At 43.4% G+C, this 19067-nt stretch overlaps 1 protein-coding gene across 2 annotated transcripts in view; it reads right to left on the bottom strand.

The window, feature by feature from the left end:
- Positions 1–3725: 3725 nt before the first annotated feature.
- The window catches only part of WSCD1 (WSC domain containing 1), a 50820-nt gene continuing 35478 nt past the window's right edge, over positions 3726–19067 (bottom strand). For both annotated transcript variants that reach the window (XM_053570216.1, XM_053570215.1), the window contains exons 8-9: positions 9898–10098; positions 3726–7945 (exon numbers count right to left, since the gene is read on the bottom strand). In XM_053570216.1, coding sequence (XP_053426191.1) covers positions 7593–7945; positions 9898–10098 — 554 coding nt within the window. In that variant the 3' untranslated portion in view covers positions 3726–7592. The remainder of the gene's footprint in view (positions 7946–9897; positions 10099–19067) is intronic.

Raw genomic sequence — 19067 nt, 5'->3', positions numbered from 1 at the left:
TGACACTTACATAATTCTCCTCTCCTTTCATGAATACACAATCATCAAATTTTGATAAAAACCCAAACCATGAAAGAGAAAGCGAAATCAACAAATGAAAACATTTGCACTCAAGAAAATAGAGTTCACAAAGCAAGTGATATAGAACATTTTTATAAGCAGATTTAATAAGCTCAGACAGAGATTAGAGGGTGTCTTATCTGTGAAATAAGTTCAGATTGCTATAAAAAATCTACTAGTGGGGCGGTGCCTGTGGCTCAGTGAGTAGGGCGCCGGCCCCATATACTGAGGGTGGTGGGTTTGAACCTTTCCCCGGCCAAACTGCAACAAAAAAATAGCATGGCATTGTGGTGGGTGACTGTGGTCCCAGCTACTTGGGAGGCTGAGGCAAGAGAATCACCTAAGTCCAAGAACTGGAGGTTGCTGTGAGCTGTGACGCCATGGCACTCTACCGAGGGTGACACAGTGAGACTCTGTCTCTAAAAAGAAAAAAAAAAAAAGAGAGAAAAAATCTACTAGTGGTCTACAGAATAATAATAAAAAAACCTTTAGAAATTGACAAGTTTGAAGAGCAGAATAGACACCGTGAAGAGAAAATTATAACTTTTGTCCATCAAAGGGAGGAATTCTCCCAGAACCCAGCACAGTGGGATTGAGAGACACAAAGCATGGGAAAAGTGCCAAGGGTGGAAAGTGGATTCTTGGTGTTCCAACACCAGTGCCAGAATGAGAGACGGAAGAAGGAAAGAGATGGCAATATTGAAAGAAATAGTAGTTAATAATGTCCTAAGATGAACAAAAGAAACCCAGACATGGAAAGGTGCACCACTGTGCATGTGCAGAGCAGAATATATTTTAAAAACATAATATAGACTGGCCAATGTGGACCGGGAATGTTCCTTCAGCTTCACAAACAGATGATTCTGTTAATGCCAGCTCAGTGGACAGGGGACATGAGCCCTGAACTCAGTATTATGACTTGTGTGTCACGTGATCCTCTTGGATGGTGCTTCGAAATCTCCACTGTGTTCAACACAATCCAAAGGGCAGAGGTGCACTACAGACCCTGAGGAATGCTCCGATCCTTCGCTGGTGTTGGGTGGACAGACTCAAAGTTGAACTACAATAATCCCTATTTCCCAGTGTTCCTCTCTTCATGTCATCCCCTCCTCTTCATGTGGCTAAGTCTTGCGACTTGCCAAGTAGAACATGGCAAAGGTTAGAGATGTCATTCCCGTGATTATGTTATGAGTGGAAGACTCTGTCTCACCCTCTGGCTGATCTTAAAGAAGCAAATAGCAATGTTGTGAACTGCCTATGTGGAGAAGTCCAAATATTTTGAGGAACAGTGGGGCACCTGTGGGGGCCGAGGGCTTCAGCCCTACAATCACATGCAACTCAATTCTGCCAACAATCAGAGTGAACCTGTAGGTGGATTCTGGCCTGGTCAGGTCTCCAGATGACTGCAGCCTACTGAGACCTTGAAGCAGAGAACTCAGCGAAGCCGTGCCCAGAATCCTAACCTTTAGACACTATGAAATGATAAATATGTGTTGTTTTAAGCTGTTCCCTTTGTGATCATTTTTTTTCACAGCAATAGAAAACTAATACAGGTGATTCTGGTGAGGTATGATTTCAACCTTTTGGCAAGTCCCGTGGTACCCCTGGATGGCTGCAGCTGTAAGTATTTGTGTTAGCACCACTACTCTGCTCTCTCAAGCTTTCCCAGACACATACTTAATGTGTGCCTCACCTTCCAAAGTGGTGGTAGGTCATTCTGTCATCTGGATATGATAGCTAGGACTGTGGGAGGCAGAGTCAACCAAGTGAGCTGATGCCAAAGCCCAAGTGACCAGGCTCTTGGCACTTGTAGTGCTCAGTATGGCTGGTGTGTGGTTCAAAGGGACAGTTGTCTGTCAACTGGAGCTCACACCTGCATGCACATGTTCTCACAAACACATACACACTGCTGGGCTCAAGCCCATTGAAAATGTGTTTTTATTAACATCTGGGAGTAACAGGGATTTTCTTTTGCTGCCTTAGGTGGGGGGTTGTGACTTAGTATAAAAATTATGGGTTCCTGTGTTATGGCAAGTTACAGTCCATCTCTCTGACCCCTACTTCTTCATAAAAGGATGTTTTCTTTGTGCAGGTTTTTAAGTACAGGGGATGCTTCATAAATGTCCGTTAAAAGTGAACTCAGGTGTTCACCAGAAAGTATTTTGGCAAAGAATTACCAGTGAAATTTATGAACTTGTTTCCACAGGAGCTGTATGTGAACACTTGTCTCATTTCAGAGGTAGTGCAGGGCCAAGCAGGTGGTTTAGTGAAGAAAGCCTGCAATTCCGGCCCAGCGCCACCCTCAATGTCACAGCATAACTTCATATGAGAACCTGCCCCAGTTCCAGTCTCATTTTTCTCTTCAGTAAGATAAAGGGGTTAGACTTTGGCCAACTCAAACTCAGAAACTAAACTTTCTCTTCCCTCCACATGGATCATAATGTCCACGTCACAGAGGCACATGAGGGATGATGTCTATAGGCCTGTGACCATTAAGAATTCTGTTTACTATTATTGATCACCATTGGCCACCACTTCAAGCCCTGGATCTGTCATTGCTGATATCTGAACCTGAAAAAGTAAAAATGGCTTAAGTCCTGAAGATGCCTCGGAAAGTTAATTAATTCAGCTCAAGTTGATGCTCACAACAGCATCTGGAATTCTTTCTGTGTTTGCCATCAAGATTCCTTGTTTTATTTATGCAATTATGCTTGCAATTAATTTAGTATGGATCTGCTCATATTTCCCATGCCAGAGACCTGAATTTCTGCAATGTTTCTCATGAGTGACCCCCAATTTATATTCAGTCACAAAAGACAGCACTGTGGATAAATATACAACACATTGATTTCCTGAGTTCTTGGCCTTTTTCTACATTTTGCACAGAGCTCAATCCTGGAATATTGTGTAAAAGTCAGACAATCCAAGAGGAGTCCGAAGATAGGTGTCATGTATAACTCTCTTTGTCGTTTCAATATCTGGCACACAGTAGGTTTAAAGAGAGGACAGGGGAGAGGAATTCTCTGTGGCATCACCCATTTCTCTTGCAATAGCAGCAATTCTGCTCTGCCTCAAATTAGCATGTTCTACTTGGCAAAAAGGTTAGCCACACCCTCTCTCCTTAGAAAGGAGTTTACTATCTGCTGTTACTCAAACATGTTTCTTGAAGGGAGTGTCACCCCCAATCCAAGTAGCTTATCAAAGAATTCCCCAACATATCATATGCTTCATGAAAGGAGTTATGGCAAATACAAAGGAGTCACCACTTTTACCACCATTACCAATTGGAATCTCAATCTTCTCATTTGCCAAGCAGAGATCATAATCAAATAGAAATTAAATCAACCACAGAGTTGATTGACAAGCAAATGAGACAACTTAAGGATTAGGGTGGGCACCCAAAAGTAATTATTTTCTAAGGATATCTGGGTGACATCATCACGTACTGACTTAAAAACATGACTGACCTTGGCTGACTGAGCATAGCTTCCACCAATCCTACCAATTTATGCTGACCTGAGTTTCAGGTTTTTTCTACATCAGCTATAACTATAAAGACAGAGAATGTCAGAGCCCCAGGGCCTTTCAATCCAAACCTATTGCACCATACTCTCATGTGTAAGTAAAAGAAACTCAATTCAACCCAACTTAAACAATCAAGAGAATTTATTTGTTTGTGTAACAAAAAATCCCAGAGGTAGGGACCAATCTCAAGCAAAGCTTGATCCTGTAAATTGAACAATGTCACTGAGGACCCAATTTCTTCCTGCCTCTGGCTCTCCCTTCAGTGATGTTGGAGTCACACTGAATGATGCCTGGTTGTGACCCCAACATGGCCAGCACCAAGGCCCAGCATTATCTCCTTCTTCCTTTATGTCCATCCAGCAGGGGAATGAAGAGTTTCTGTCCAACATCCCCAGAAAGTCTTGAAATTCCCTCATGCTGTGTTGCCTTAATGACCATGATCATACCTGGACCAATCATAGTAGCCAGAGAGAGGGAACGTGAGTTTGGCTTAGTCCGGGATGTGTATTCTAGCCCTGGAAGTGAGCACAGAGGCAGTTCTGGCAGACCATAAGAATCCCCCAAACAGAAATGAGGGGCTGCTGGGAAGGAAAATGGGGGAATGTATATCAGTGATACAGCCAAAAGCATCCACCACATACCTGATTTTATAGATGGGAGACTGAGACTGGAGATGAGAAAGGCCTCATCCCAGAATACAACAGAATAGAGCTAGGGCCACAACTGGCCCTGCCCTGGAGGAGACTATACTATTCCCACTTCATGTTACTACTACCTCTTTCAGGCCAACCCACCCAACATTGGGTGGTGATTCAGTGTGAGGTCAGATCAATCAATTTCTCCCTATACCTTAATAAACCCCTTTGGAGTCATTTTTCAAATACCTCCAAATGAGTCCAAAAAAAAACCAAACCTGTGCCCCCAGAATTCTTATACCAACAAGATCAACTCCAGACCCTCTTTCTACCTTCTCAGGGCCCCCCAAGAAGCAAGTAGCTCTTGCTACTTTTAAGGGGGGGCATGCATTCCGATGTGCAAACATTATCGCATATTCATGCAGTCATGATCTAATTTTAGCTGCAAGAGTCTTCATTATAAGATATTCACATAATTAAGCAGCTTTCTTCTTAGGGTTTGGAAGCCTATTATTCTCTCATTTAAACGTCCCTGGGATTTTTGGAATGTGTTTTAGTGTTTTAAAATTATGCATTTTGGCTTTGCCAAATTGATCCACAACGGGAGATGAAATCCATGAAAATTTCACGTTTTAACACAGGTTTGTGTCACTCTGTCGTCTTGCTGTTGAAGCCGGAATCCGTACAGAGTCAGAGTTCTGCTGCTCTGTTCTAATCAATTCCTGATGCATTTGCCACACTTCTGCCCTACTTTACAGATTTGAGTTCCCTACAGCTGGTTGGGACAGTACCCTCTTTACTGATAAGCTTCGAGTGGGGGGTGGATGAGAACTACCTGCTGAATGACAAATGGACTTTCCCCAAAGGACAGACAAATCCCTCTTCCTGTTTCTGATGAGACCTCCTGCATGGGCAGACCTGGGATGAGAGGTACTGAGGACCAGCAGCAGCTGGCAGGACCTTCACACCTCCTTGCTCGCCCAACATCTGGGATCACCTGCCAAGTGCCAAGGGCCTTGCCATGTGGAGCGACTCCATGTGAACCTGATGGACCCCGACTCATTGTTCCACTAGCCTGCTCTCCTACCTAAGGTACACGGAAACCTGGAAGGCCAAGTGGCCGAGCAGGCAGCACCCCACCTGCAAGGAGATGAGAGCTCAGGGGTCCTGGTGGCGGTGAATGTGCCAACCTGACTACCAGGATGAACAGTCTGCTGCCGTGCACTCCCTTGACACCTCCGCGAGGTGATAGGGCAGGCCCAGGGGGTCATGCCTTGCTCCAGTACAAGTCAGTGCTCTTTCCATAGTTTTACCCTTTCCAGCCTCTGTGCTTTCTGAGTCTTCTTCCCTGAAGACTACCTGAATGGCCCGGGAGAGTGAGGGCCAGAGCAGGGGAGCCAATCTCAGGACAAGGCCAGCTTCCCCTTTCTCCATCAACCTGGTGCCTGCTATCTCTTTTGGGACTCTTGGTTTACTCTGGGAGGCAGGTCTAGCTTAGTGCTCCTTCCAAGGCACTGTGAAAACTCCTAGGGGCTCCCAATTGCTCCCACAACTTGGGAAAAAGCTCCACGGGGGCCTTCACACACTGGACCTTATAGCCATTCTGCACTAATAAATGAATAGATGTTTACAAAGACCTTGGTGTTTCTAGCTTTGTGCTGAAATGAGTGAAGCTGCGGGTGGATCAGGAGCAGCTTCACCTCAGTATGGACTTGGGGAACTCCCAGGAAGGACCTGGAAGTCACTGAGAACGTACATGCCCAAACCCACTCACCAGCCAAAGTAAAGGCTGGGGGAGGCTTCACTCTGAGGAAAGACAGCTCTCCAAGGCCCTCTACCCCTGCTGTGCTCACAGGGTGGCGCTCAGCTCCCCATCACCAGGCCAGGGAGCGAGTCAGGTCGTTACGACATTTCTAGCTCTTCTCCAAACCCTTGTCCAGTTTTCTCATCCCAGTGCAGGTTGGTTCAGGCTGAGAGAAATCTCCCTTATGGCCAAGGTAGGACCAAGGGGTCTGGCCAGGGTTATCCCAGATCTGGAGAAACCACACATAGGTTGCCGGAGTTCAGGCAGTGGTCAGTGTGCCTCCGATCGTCCCCACAGTCCTCCCTGCATCTTGGCTGCCCTAAGCTTTGCTCCCGGATTGCTACCCCCAACCTCCACACCTGAGCCTCTCAGTCTCCACAGCCTCATTTCTAACCCTGGAGGTGAGCACAGAGGCAGTTATGGCAGATCATAAGAATACCCCAGGATTCTTACGTGTATTAGGATGAGTCCAGGATATGTACTGGGGGGGTGACCCCAAAAGGTCAGTAGCATCAGCACCTCTCTTCATCCCTAGCTGAATACCACGTAGCTCTAATGACCCCATGCATGGGACCCACAGACAGCAGGGGCCTGTCGATGTTAGTGGGCACCAGTCACAGTAATCCCCAAGATACACCCTTTAGACTGAGTCTCCTCACACTGGTCCATAACCCCCCTCCCTGCTGGTGTATGGCCTCTGGGCCCTAAGCTCCCTGAAGGCCCCCCACCTGCCATCCCCACACTCTGCTTCTGAGGCGTGGTGTAAATCCTCAGGTTCCCCGGAGAACAGTTGGAGGGAGAAGCTGGGCAAGGAGGCCCCACCTGAGGAGCACTGCTACAGGGTGAGGCAGGGGGTGGCAGGCGCTGCACAGACGCACAGTGGCTGTTCCTAAGGTTAGAGTGTGTGGAGGCGGGGGCGCCATTCTTCCCATGGTGCCCCCAGCAGCCCCACAAAGAAGAGAGAGGCAAGGCTGCAGTCTGCAGTGCCTGGAAGCCACACCACACACGTTTATGGGAAGTCAGACACATGATCAGGGCTACTCAGCCCAGCAGCAGTGATTTCTGCACCTACCTCCACTCTGACGGCTCTTTCTGCTCAGAGTACAAACGCCTGACCAGCTCAGCACCCCAGAGTCAAGGACCCCGACAAGCAAGTCTGTGCCAGGATGGACACAGGAAGGCAGGGCTCCTGAGAGCTCAGGGTGCATGTGTCTGTGTGGGAGAGACAGTGGCCTCTGGAAGCACAGAGCCGGCGTCTGAGTGTCTCCAACTGTGTCTGAACCTGAGAGCGCCCAGCAGGCCCTGCATGGTGGCTTAGCTGCATCAGTACAGGCACTGTGAACGTGGAGTGGTATCTAAGTGTGTCTGAGAAGGTGTGTGTGTCCATTGTATCTGCCCCGTGATGCCCATCTGTGTCCTGGTCTCCCTGGGTGTGAGGCAGCACCCCGGTGGCCTCCCTGCCGACTGAGCATCCCAGCAAAGCCACAGGCCTGGGCAGCGGTGTGGGCGCGCAGCCCTGGCGTGACCTGCGTCTCTCAGCAGGGGCGGGCAGCACTGGCCAGGGCCTATCATCTGGGCACATACTCCCTGGGCAGCCCAGTCCAGTTGTGGTCACGCAGGGCCTGGTCCACTGTCCGGATGTAGCCGTTGATCAAATCCTTCATCTCGGGGGTGAAGAGCTCCGGGTCGTGGGGGCGTCGGCCACGCCTCCGGAAGCTGCCCTCCTTGTTGTTCTCCACGCACAGCAGCCGCTCCTCGCTGACGGACACGTTGAGGAAGGCCACCATGTCCCGCAGCGTGGGCACCAGGCTGTGCCGCAGTTGCTCATAGTGCACTACCAGCAGCCGCTTCCCATACTTGAGCCAGTCCAGCACGTGTGATGACCACCACGACGCATAGGTGTTGACAAAGTCTGGCCACTCTGGGGCAGGGAGAGAGGGACTCAGTATAAGGGGGTGGCCCTGTCACACTGCCAGCCCCTTCTGGGCCTGCACAGGAGAGGGGACAACAGCCTGGGATGTTCCCCTGCCCACTGCCTGGGGCCAGCCTGCATGGAATCCCCCCACTTCCCACCTGGGAAGATCCTTTTAGTAGCCACACAGTGTGTGCCTTATGGGTTGCTGGGCCTCCTGGTGAGATGAAGACACTGGTGGGCTCTATTCCCTGTCCTAGGTGCTCCTATAAAGCTAAGTCAATGTGGTGCTTAATGGACGCTCACAGTGTCTGGTGAGCTGGATCGTCTTTGTAGACCTGTGAAGCCGCTGGGCAGCAGGATGTACAATGAAGCCACCAGCAGGGATGGCCTCAGACTTCTGCAGGTGATCTACTCCCTGCGATTTCTTTTCAAGAAAATTAGGAAATTAATTTTTTGGAGGGGGGGGTTGGAGTACAGATATCAGAAGTCATCCCTACAAAAATAATTTCCATAATTGGGCTATTCATATGCTTCAAATACTACACAGAAGGGTTGCTTTTTCTCGTCATGAGACTGTGAGGCAGGGACTGTCCTTGTTTTAAAAATGAGAAAACTGAGTCCCTAAAGACAAAGTATGCATCATATGGGGTCACTCAGCTTGTAAGAGGCAGAGGATGGCTCAGAGCTCAGCCTGCCTGACTTGGGGTGCTAGTCTAGAAGGAGGGTGACAGAGAAAGGGAAGTACTGGACACCAGCAGAGGCCACCTGCCAGCCTCCATGGATCCAGAGACACAGCTTTATTTCTGACTGATTTAATTTCACAGCACTTACCACCCAGTCTCTATTATTCATCACCCAAAGGCTACACTGCATGCCTCCAGGGCAGAGAACTTGACCTCTGCAGCTTAGACCCATGGTGCCTTGCCCTGTATCTGGCACACAGTAGGACTTTGGTGTGGGTCAGTGGACTGACTCCACGAAGAAAATTTCAGTGGGGAACAGGCCAATCTGACCTCAAATCAGAAAATTTGGGTGTTATGGAATCAATGTTGTATATACACAAAATTCATGTTAAAGCCCTACCATCAACATGATGGTATTTGAGATGAGGTCTTTGGGATGTAGAGTAGAGGTCAGGAGGGTGGGGCCCTTATGATGGGATTAGTGCCCTAGCAAGAAGAAACACTTGAGCTTTTAGACTCTCTACATCACACACCATGTGACAACACAGCTATCTGTAAGCTGAAAAGTGGGCTCTCATGGGAATCCAGATCATCTAGCACTCTGATCTTGAACTTCAAGTCTCCAGAACTGTGAGAAATAATTGTTTACTGCTCTCCATCTGGTATTTTGTTACAGCAGTGCCAGCTGACTGAGATATCGGTTTTGAGTCCCAGTTCTGTCTCTTGCCACTGAGGCTACTTGGACAGACCCATAGCCATGGTTTCTGGGCTCACATGATTGCCCTACAGTTAGTGAGAGGCACCTTAGGAGGGAACTGACACACTGAGCTCTGAGGCCAGGCAGGGCACACACATCATTGAATGGTCCTTGGAAGGCCCATGAGATGCAGGTTACCATCTCATTTGATAAAGGAGGATCCTGGTTCTAAAGGGAGAGGAGGGCACAAACCAGGTCCACACACATCCAAAAACCAGTGGCCTTCCCCCAGCTCCTTGTGAGCTCCTGGGTAAGAGTAGGGTTAGAAAAGAGATGTAGACCACTCAATTATCCCACTCGTGGGGGCTGACAAGGTTCCTGGCAGTCAAGCTGGTATCCATAAAACAGCATGATGCATGGACCTGAGTAGGTGCAGAGGAGATGGGAAGGAAGTGAGCTCAAGGCCAGGCACGGCAGCAGCAAGTCCCGAAGAAGATGGGGTTTGAGTGGCATACTGTGCATACCAATCCTGCATCCCGACAAGCTTCCTGCCTGCACTGACCTCCACCCCCGTTTACCTTTGCTCTTCCAGTTACGGTCAGCGGCATAGCCCAGGTGCCCAGCACACTTTCTGTTGAATTCGGCGACCAGGGACCTGTATGGGTTCCGGATCAGCAGGATGGCAGAATCGAACATCTCAATCTCCCTCCTACCACTCTCGTGGGTTTTCACACAGATGGTTCGCCGGCTCCGCCAGTGGTCCTTCTCACCCTTAAACCCTGCCAGAAGAAAGGAGAGGGCCCCCATGGAGGAAGGTGTCCATGGAGACCCTTCTATAGTGGCAGGCAGGTCTGAATGCTGACTTTCAACCCTGGAAAGCTGGCATTAAGGAGGCCATGGGTGGCACATTAGAGGGCACCAGGAGGACCCATGGATGGTGATAGGAGCAGCTGCCATGGGAGTGACACCTGTCCAACGGCAAGTGAGAGCAGGAGGCATCTCAGAGCAGGGAAACATGACAGCTGCCGGGAAATGAGATAAGGCACCTCCTGCAGACCCCCAGGGGCCTTTGTATGTTTGGAGATGCACACACATTTCTGGCATTTTCATGGAGATATTTTACACAAACATCACAAATAACCTTGTGATTTAGCCAGAGTTGCAAGCATAGGCAAATGGAGAGACTGAGGCACAGGGTCAGTGTATGATTTGCCCAAGATCACACTGCACCATGGAAATAGCAGCGGGGCTGTCTCCACATGGCTTGTTCCTGTGAGGTCTCCACCCCCTGCCCCACAGTGGGGAAGGATGTCCACTACCAGCCTCAATGGCTGTAAGAAGGTAGAACCTCGACCTCTGACCTTAGGCCATCCATACACAAGATCAGACTATAAAGTTCGCAAACTCATCCTAGAAAAAGTGCTATGTACCTCACTGCTGCATATCACCATGGTCTCCTTTGAAGTGCTCCCCTTGGCCATCTATGGTGGTATTCAGCAATGAGGTATGTAGCACTTTTTCTAAGATGAGTTCACAAACTTAATTGTCTGACTTCATACACATTTTTCACCTTAGATGACTGCAGAGCACATCTGGTAAAAGTCTCAACCACTGTGTTTCAGGCCAGCTCTGAAGCCCTCAGGGCCCAGTTTCCATAAATAAAAACTTTCTCACATTCACCACCCTCTCCGGGGCCTGTCCCCTTCCTTGGCCCTTGGGTACAGTACTGGGTACTCAGAACCTGAATGACTACTGTCTGAGAAGGGCAGACTCCACCCATCCATCCGGAGTCACACAGTTATCAACAGAGGTTATTGTGGGCTCATTATGTGGACTTTATGTTGGAGTGAAAGTGATAAGACTCAGACCCTGTATTCTAACTTATATTCTAGCAGAGGAAGTAGCCCAAGTATAGAGCATAGCAGCTTATGAGAACAAGGAGAAGAGGGTACCAAATAGTGGGATGTCCACAAAGGACTTCCAAGAAAGTTGTCTCCTGAACCTATTCTGCTGGCCACATCCCAATGTAGCTCATGTCATCTGGCTCTGGAATATGCTCAATAAAAGCTCATAAGCTTATCTTGGGCTCTTAGAAACAAAACGAGTCGTTGGGCGGCGCCTGTGGCTCAGCTGGTAGGGCGCCAGCTCCATATGCCGAGGGTGGCGGGTTCAAACCCAGCCCCGGCCAAACTGTAACAAAAAAATAGCCGGGCGTTGTGGCGGGTGCCTGTAGTCCCAGCTACTTGGGAGGCTGAGGCAAGAGAATCGCCTAAGCCCAGGGATTTGGAGGTTGCTGTGAGCTGTGTGACGCCATAGCACTCTACCGAGGGCGGTAAGGTGAGACTCTGTCTCTACAAAAAATAAAGAAACAAAACGAGTCGCACCACTTGCCTCTTATAAAGGGCTGGAAAGCATTTGTATCTACAGTAAGCAGTGAAAGATTCCAGATGCCTGGGATGTGCAAGTCCTCCTTGAATACTAAAGTCTGGGTTTACCTGCTGAAACTCAAAAAGCTTCAAATTCATCTTTACTATGGGCCAAACACCATAAGTCTTTGCTTTGATTCACTCCATCAAACAGCTAGAACATACCATGAAAGGAATAGTCAAACTGTGGATTGAATAAACTTGACATCTGATTTTTAACAACCCTGAGACCTCCGCCTATTTCTAGACCCTGTGTTGTGGTAGCTCAGACCACATTCACCTACCACAATGGGTTTAGCATTCTGGCATTGTAGATATCTTGTGAATTTTACATGAGTCATCATTTCATTGGTACTTTCAGACCAGTGGCTACCTCTAACAGTCCAGTAAGGTTCAAAGATGTGCTGGGTATCTCCAAAGCATTTTTGAGGCAGTGTCATCCCAATCTTTATGGCTGGCTCCTCCAATCACTGGGCCACCTAGCCATATGTAGACAAAACAGCCAGCTGCTTAAATAAGGGAACGGTTGTCTCGACAAACAAGTGGGTAACTGCAGCCCAGGCACAGTGGGTGATTCCCAGAGGGCTAGGCCAAGTGGGCAGGATCACATGCTTATCTGGCCAACTCTTCCCTTGTCTGAAGGTTCCCATTAATACTCAAGGCTCCCGGAAAAGATAGGACAGCCTTGGCTTTTTCCCAGCCAAAGTGATTCCTGAACTCACCACCAAGCTCAGAAAGTTTCTGTCTCTCTAGGATGTTACTCATAGTATCATCTTTCCTAAACCAAATGCTAAAAACCCCAGAGAAACTGTTATAACACTTGACAACAAATAAATACATTTTGCCAAATTTAGATGCTACTTGAGTTGTCTGAGGTGCTTCATTCTTAAACAGCACCCAGACTTGGGCCATTTAAATTACTTTCCTCTTATTTTTACAAGGAAAAGATTAGAAATCATAAAATTCATAAAGATTTTTGGACCTATTTTTAAAATTCCATTTTGATAAGCTACCCTTGTTAAAAAAAAACAAAACAAAAAAACCCAGAAAAGCAATGAACAGATTAAATCGGGTTCACTCCTAATTATTTAGAGCTGTAAAAGTTAAGGGAAATTCAAGAAATGTTTATAGAGGGAAATCCAAGCTGTTAGTCTTTCCTTTTGAATACAGAACAGGCACTAAATTCATATTGTGGTTCTAGAGCTGCCTGCATCAGCATTATTGGGAGATAGTTGGAAAGGAAAATTCCCAGGCCCCACCGAGGCTGCTTGAATCAGACTCATTAGGAGTAGGGGCCCTGAATCCATGTTTTATATTTTTTTAGCTTAAAAATATTTTTTTATGATTACTTCCAGTTGACACATAACAATTACACATATCATAGGGTACAGTGTGAAATTCTGATGCATGTATACAATGTGCAGGGATCAAATCAGGGAATTAGCATATCCATCATCTCAACATTCATCATTTCTTTGTGTTGGAAACATCCAAAATGCTCTTATACCTATTTGAAAATATGCGACAAATTATTGTTATCCAATGGTGCTGTAAACATTAGAATTTATTCCCCCATCTAGCTGTAATTTTGTACCTGTTAGCCAAATCTCCCTACTACCACCCCTCTACCCTTCCCACGTTCTACTGACCACCATTCTACTCTCAGCTTTTACGAGATCCAGGTTTTTAGCTTCAACATGAGAACACTTGTTATTTATCTTTTTGTGCCTGGCTTATTTCACTTAACACCTTCCAAACTCATGGAGGTAGCTATGAATGATTTAAAGGAATTAAATCCTTTTTATAATGGCTGAATAGCATTCCTTTGTGTATGTATCCCATTTTCTGTTTCCACTCATCTGTTGATGAACACTTAGGTTGATTTGATATCTCGATTATTGTGAATAGTGCTGCAATAAGCACAGGAATGTAGATGCCTCTATGACACTGATTGCTTTTTCTTTGACTATAAACCCAGTACTGGGATTGCTAGATCATATGGTAGTTCTAGTTCTTTTTTGTTTTTTTTTTTAAAGAATCTCCATAGTAGGGCAAAATGTGTCAAACGGTCTATAAAACCAGTGTATGGTGCCCCATGATCGCATTCATGTACACAGCTATGATTTAATAATAAAAAAAAGAATCTCCATATTGTCTTCCATAACGGCAGCACTAATTTCCATTCCCACTTACAGTGTATAAGAGTTCCCTTTTCTCCACATCCTTGCCAGCATTTACTTTTTGTCTTTTTGATAGTAGTCATTGTAATTAGGCTGAGATGATATCTTGGTGTGGTTTTGATTTGTATTTGCCTGATGATTAGTGATAATGAAGTTCTTTTCATATATCTGTTGGTCATTTGATGTCTTTTGAGAAATGTCGATTCATATCATTTGCCAATTTTAAAAATCAGGTTATTTGTATTTTGCTGTTGAGTTCCTTATATGTTTTGGATATAAATTCCTTGTCAGATGAATAGCTTGAAAATATTCCTTCCCATTCTGCAGTCTGTCTCTTCACTCTTTTGACTGTTTGCTTTGCTGGGCAGAAGATTTATAGTTTGACATAATCTCACTTGTCTATTTTTATTTTTGTTGCCTGTGCTTTTATGGTCTTATCAAAAATTCTTTGCCTGACCAATACCTTGAAGAATTTCCTTTATGTTTTCTTCTACTAGTTTCGTAGATTTGGCTCTTACATTTAAGTCCTTCAATACATTTTGAGTTGATTTATGTCCCAAAAGTCACCTGTAAGGTTGCCGCACATAGTGAAAATAGGAATTTGTAGCTAAACGTGCCTTTATTTACAAAATATTCATTATAAAATTTTATAAAGAGATGGCCAACAGGTAGAAAATATTTTGTAATGAACATTCTAGTGCAAATATCCTTACGGTAAAGTGATTTTTTTTCTTCTAGTAATGTGATTGCAGGAACAAATGCAAGGTGTACTTTTAGCTCTTTGAGGATCTCCATACTTCTTTCCACAGAGGCTGTATTAGTTTGCAATCTCACCAGCACTGTAAAAGTGTTCCTTTCTCTCACATCCACAGCTTTGGGACTTTGGGACATGGGCTATTCTCACTAGGGTTAGGTAATATCTCAGGTGATCAATTCACAATTGCCAAGATGTGAAACCATCAACTCAAGTGCCCATCAACTCGTGACTGGATTAATAAACTGTGGTATATGTGTACCGTGGAGTACTATTCAGCCATAAAAAATGGAGACTTTACATCTTTTGCATTTACCTGGATGGAGTTAAAGAATATTCTTCTTGGTAAAGTATTACAAGAATGGAAAAGCAAGTACCCAATGTACGCAATACTGATATGAAACCAAAAGATAAACAACTACACCCCAACATGACAGAAAAACACAATTAAATTCAAGTGGGGGGAGGGGAAGAAGGGGGAGGGATTGGTAAGCTCTCACCTAACAGGGACAAGGTGAGGGTATACAGCACACTCCTAGTGAAGGGCTCAACCAGAATGCAAACAATATCACCTAATCATTAGGACCCTCATATTAATCTGAAATAAACTTCTTAAAAAATATTTTGTAAAATTTTGTAATGAATATTTTGTAAATAAAGATACAGTTAGCTATAATTTCCCATTTTCCCTATGTATGGCCTGTTGGCCATTTGATGACTTTTGAGAAATGTCTATTCATATCATTTGCCAATTTTTCAACGTAACGGGCAACTTTTAAGTCACTCTGTGTTAACAGAGATAGAGGTCTAGTTTCATTCTTCTGCATATGGATATCTAGTTTTCCCAGCACCATTTATAAAAGACTGTGCTACCCTAATATATATTTTTGATGCCTTGGTAAAAAATAAGTTAGCTATAAATGTGTGGATTTATTTCTGGGTTCTCTATTCTGTTCCATTGATCTATATGTCTGTGTTTATGACAATGTCATACTGTTTTGGTTACTAAAGCTTTCTAATGTATTTTGCAGTAGCGTTATGCCTCCAGCTTTATTTACTGTTGCTCATGATTGCTTTAGCTATTCAAAATCTTTTGTGGTTTGATATGAATTCTGTAATGTTTTTCTCTATTTTGGTGAAGAAAGTCATTGGTATTTTTACAGAGATTGCATTGGATCTGTAGATCACTTTTGGTAGTATGGTCATTTTCACAATTTTAATTCTTCAAATCCATAAATACGAGATTTTTTTCCCCATTTTTTGTATCTTCTTTGATTTCTTTCACCAGCATTTTATAGTTTACCTAACAGAGATTTTTCATCACCTTGATTACAATTTGTTTCTAGGTAGGTTTGGGGACTTTTTGGTAGCTATTATAAATGAGATTGCTTTCATGATTTCTTTTTCAACTAGCTTTCTATGCATGTATAGAAATGCTACTGAGTTTTGTATGTTGGTTTTGTATCTTGCAACTTTACTGAATTCATTGATCAGTTCTGAAAGTTTCTTGGTAAAATATTTAGGTATTTCTATATACAGGGTAGCCATAAAGGTCATGTACTGCACATAAACTTTATGGCCATCCTGTATAGATCATATCATCTTCAAATAGGGACAATTTGAGTTTCTCTTTTCCAATTTAGATGTCCTTTATTTATTTCTCTTGTCTAGGTGCTCTGGGTAGGAATTCCAGCACTATGTTAAATAGAAGTAGTGAAAGTGGGCACCCTTGTCTTGTTTCAGTTTTTCAAGGAAAAGTTTTCAACTTTTCCCCATCGATTATGATGTTAGCTGTGGGTTTGTTATATATGGCCTTCATTGTGTTGAGGTACATGCCTTCTGTACCTAATTTATTGAGCATTTTTATAATAAAGGGATGTTGAATTTTGGCAAATGCTTTTTCTGCATCCATCAAAATGATCAAATGATCATATGGTTTTTGCCCTTCATTCTGTTGATGTGATGAATATCACACTTATTGATTTGCATACATTAGCCATCTTTGCATTCTTAAGATGAATTCCACTTGATATTGGTGAATAATCCTTTTGTGTGGGTTTGGTTTGCTTCCACTTTGTTGATGACTTGTGCATTTATGTTCATTAGGGATACTAGCCTGTAGTTTTCTTTTTTGTTGTGTCCTTGTCTTATTTTGGTATCGGGGTAATGCTGGCTTTGTAAAATGAGTTTGGAAGGATTTCCTTCCCTTCCAATTTTAGGAATAGTTTGAGAAAAACTGGCATTAGTTCTTTAGAAGTTGGTAGAATTCATCAGTGAAGCCATCCAGTCCTGAGTTTTTCTTTGTTGAGACTTTCTAGTATTGACTTAATCTCATTAAATTGTTATTTTTGTTTCAAGTTTTTTATTTCCTTCTGTTTCAATCTCAGTAACTAGGTGTCCAGAAATTTATCTATTTTCTCTAGGTTTTCTGATTTGTTGTGTATAGATATTCGTAATAGTCTCTAAATGATCCTTTGTATTTTTGTAGAATCAATTTTAATGTCTCCATTTTCATTTTTTGTTTGTGTCTTCTTTCTTTTCTTCCTAGTCTAACTAATGGTTTGCCAATTTTATCTTCTCAATAAATCAACCTTTTGCTTTGGTTCATCTTTGGCTTTGTTTTTTAGTCTCTATTCACTTATACTCTGATTTTTATCATTTTTTTCTTTCTACTAATTTTGGGTTTGGTTTATTCTTGGTCTTCAAGTTTCTTGAGGTGCACTGTTAGGTTGTTTATTTGAAATCTTTCTCCTTTTTGATGTAGGTATTTGTTGCTATAAACATCACTCTTAATACTTCTTTTACTATGCCCCACTGATTTTGGCATGTTGTGTTTCTATTTTCATTTGTTTCAAAAATTTTTAAATATTTCCTTCCTTAACCCATTAGGCATTCAGGAGGAGGTTGTTTAAGTTTTAAAAAATATTTTAAATTTAATTTTTTGAAAGACAGAGTCTCACTATGTCACCCAGGTAGAATTTGAACCCTTGGGATCCAGTGATTCTCCCATCTGAGCCTCTCAAGTACCTGGGACTACAAGTGTGTGCCAATTTGGCTGGCTATTTAATTTCAATGTATTTGTAATATTTCCAAAGTTCCTCTTGTTATTGATTTCTAGTTTTATTCTACTATGGTCATAAAAGATACTTGATATTATTTTGATTTTAAAAGAAGTATTGAGATTTGATTTGTGCTCCATCCTAAAGAATGTCCCATGCCAGGTATTTTGCAATTGTTGGACAAAACTTTCTGTAAATGTCTCTTAGGTTCATTTGGTCAACAGTGTGATTTCATCTGAAGTTTCTTTGTTGATTTTCTCTCTAAATGATATTTTTAATGCTGAGAGTGGGGTTTTGAAGTTCCCAACTATTAATATATTGGGGTCTGCCTCTCCCTTTAGATCTAATAGTTTCTTTATATATCTGAGTACTCAAGTGTTAGCTGCATTTATTTTTAAAATTGTTATATCTTCTTGCTGTACTGACCCCTTTGTCATTATATAATGACCATTTTTTGTCTCTTTCTGCAACTTTAGACTTAAAGTCTATTTTCTCTGATATAAGAACAGCTACTCCTATTTACTTTTGGTTTCAATTTGCATAGAATGTCTTTTTCCATCTTTTTACATTCAGTCTGTGTGTTTTTCCAGGTAAGGTTAAGTCTCTTAAAGACAGTATATTCTTTTGTCTTGTTTTTTTACCCATTCGGACAGTCTATATTTTTTAATTGGGTAATTTAACCCATTTACATTCAAGATTGTTATTGACAGTCTTATTTCTGTGTTACTTTGTTAATTGTTTTCTGTTTTTTTTATATATTCTTTTTCCCTTTCTTCTTATATTATTAAGAAGAATATAGTCGTTTATATTTGTGATTTGGTGGTTTTCTGTAGTGACAAAGTCTGATTATTTTTCTTTTTCATTTATGTATCTGCTATATTCGTGAACTTTGTGTATTATTATGATGGTGGTTATTATCCTTTTAATTCCAAATGTAGGACTCCTATAAGCCTTTCTTGTAAGGAAAGTCTGATAGTGATTAATTTCCCCAGTTTTTACTTGTCTAGGAAAGACTTTATTTCTCCTTCACTTCTGAAGGATAGCTGTGCTGGGTGTAGTGTTTTTGTCTGGCAGTTTTTCTTACTTCATCCCGTTGAATAAATCATCGCATTCTCTGCTGGCCTTTTTTTTGGGGGGGGGGGGTGGTTACCTTTTGGATGCATTTTTTTAATTATTAAATCATAGCTGTGTACATTAATGTAGTCATGGGGCACAATATGCTGGTTTTATATACAATTTGAAATATTTTCATCAAACTGGTTAACATAGCCTTCATGGCATTGTTACTGTGTTAAGAAATTTATATTCTACATCTCTGCTGGCCTTTAA

This window comes from Nycticebus coucang, chromosome 18, assembly GCF_027406575.1.
Source record: "Nycticebus coucang isolate mNycCou1 chromosome 18, mNycCou1.pri, whole genome shotgun sequence".
NCBI classification, from domain to species: Eukaryota; Metazoa; Chordata; class Mammalia; order Primates; family Lorisidae; genus Nycticebus; species Nycticebus coucang.
The sequence above is the reverse complement of the archived record's forward strand: the minus strand, read 5'-3'. Positions and strand labels throughout refer to the sequence as shown.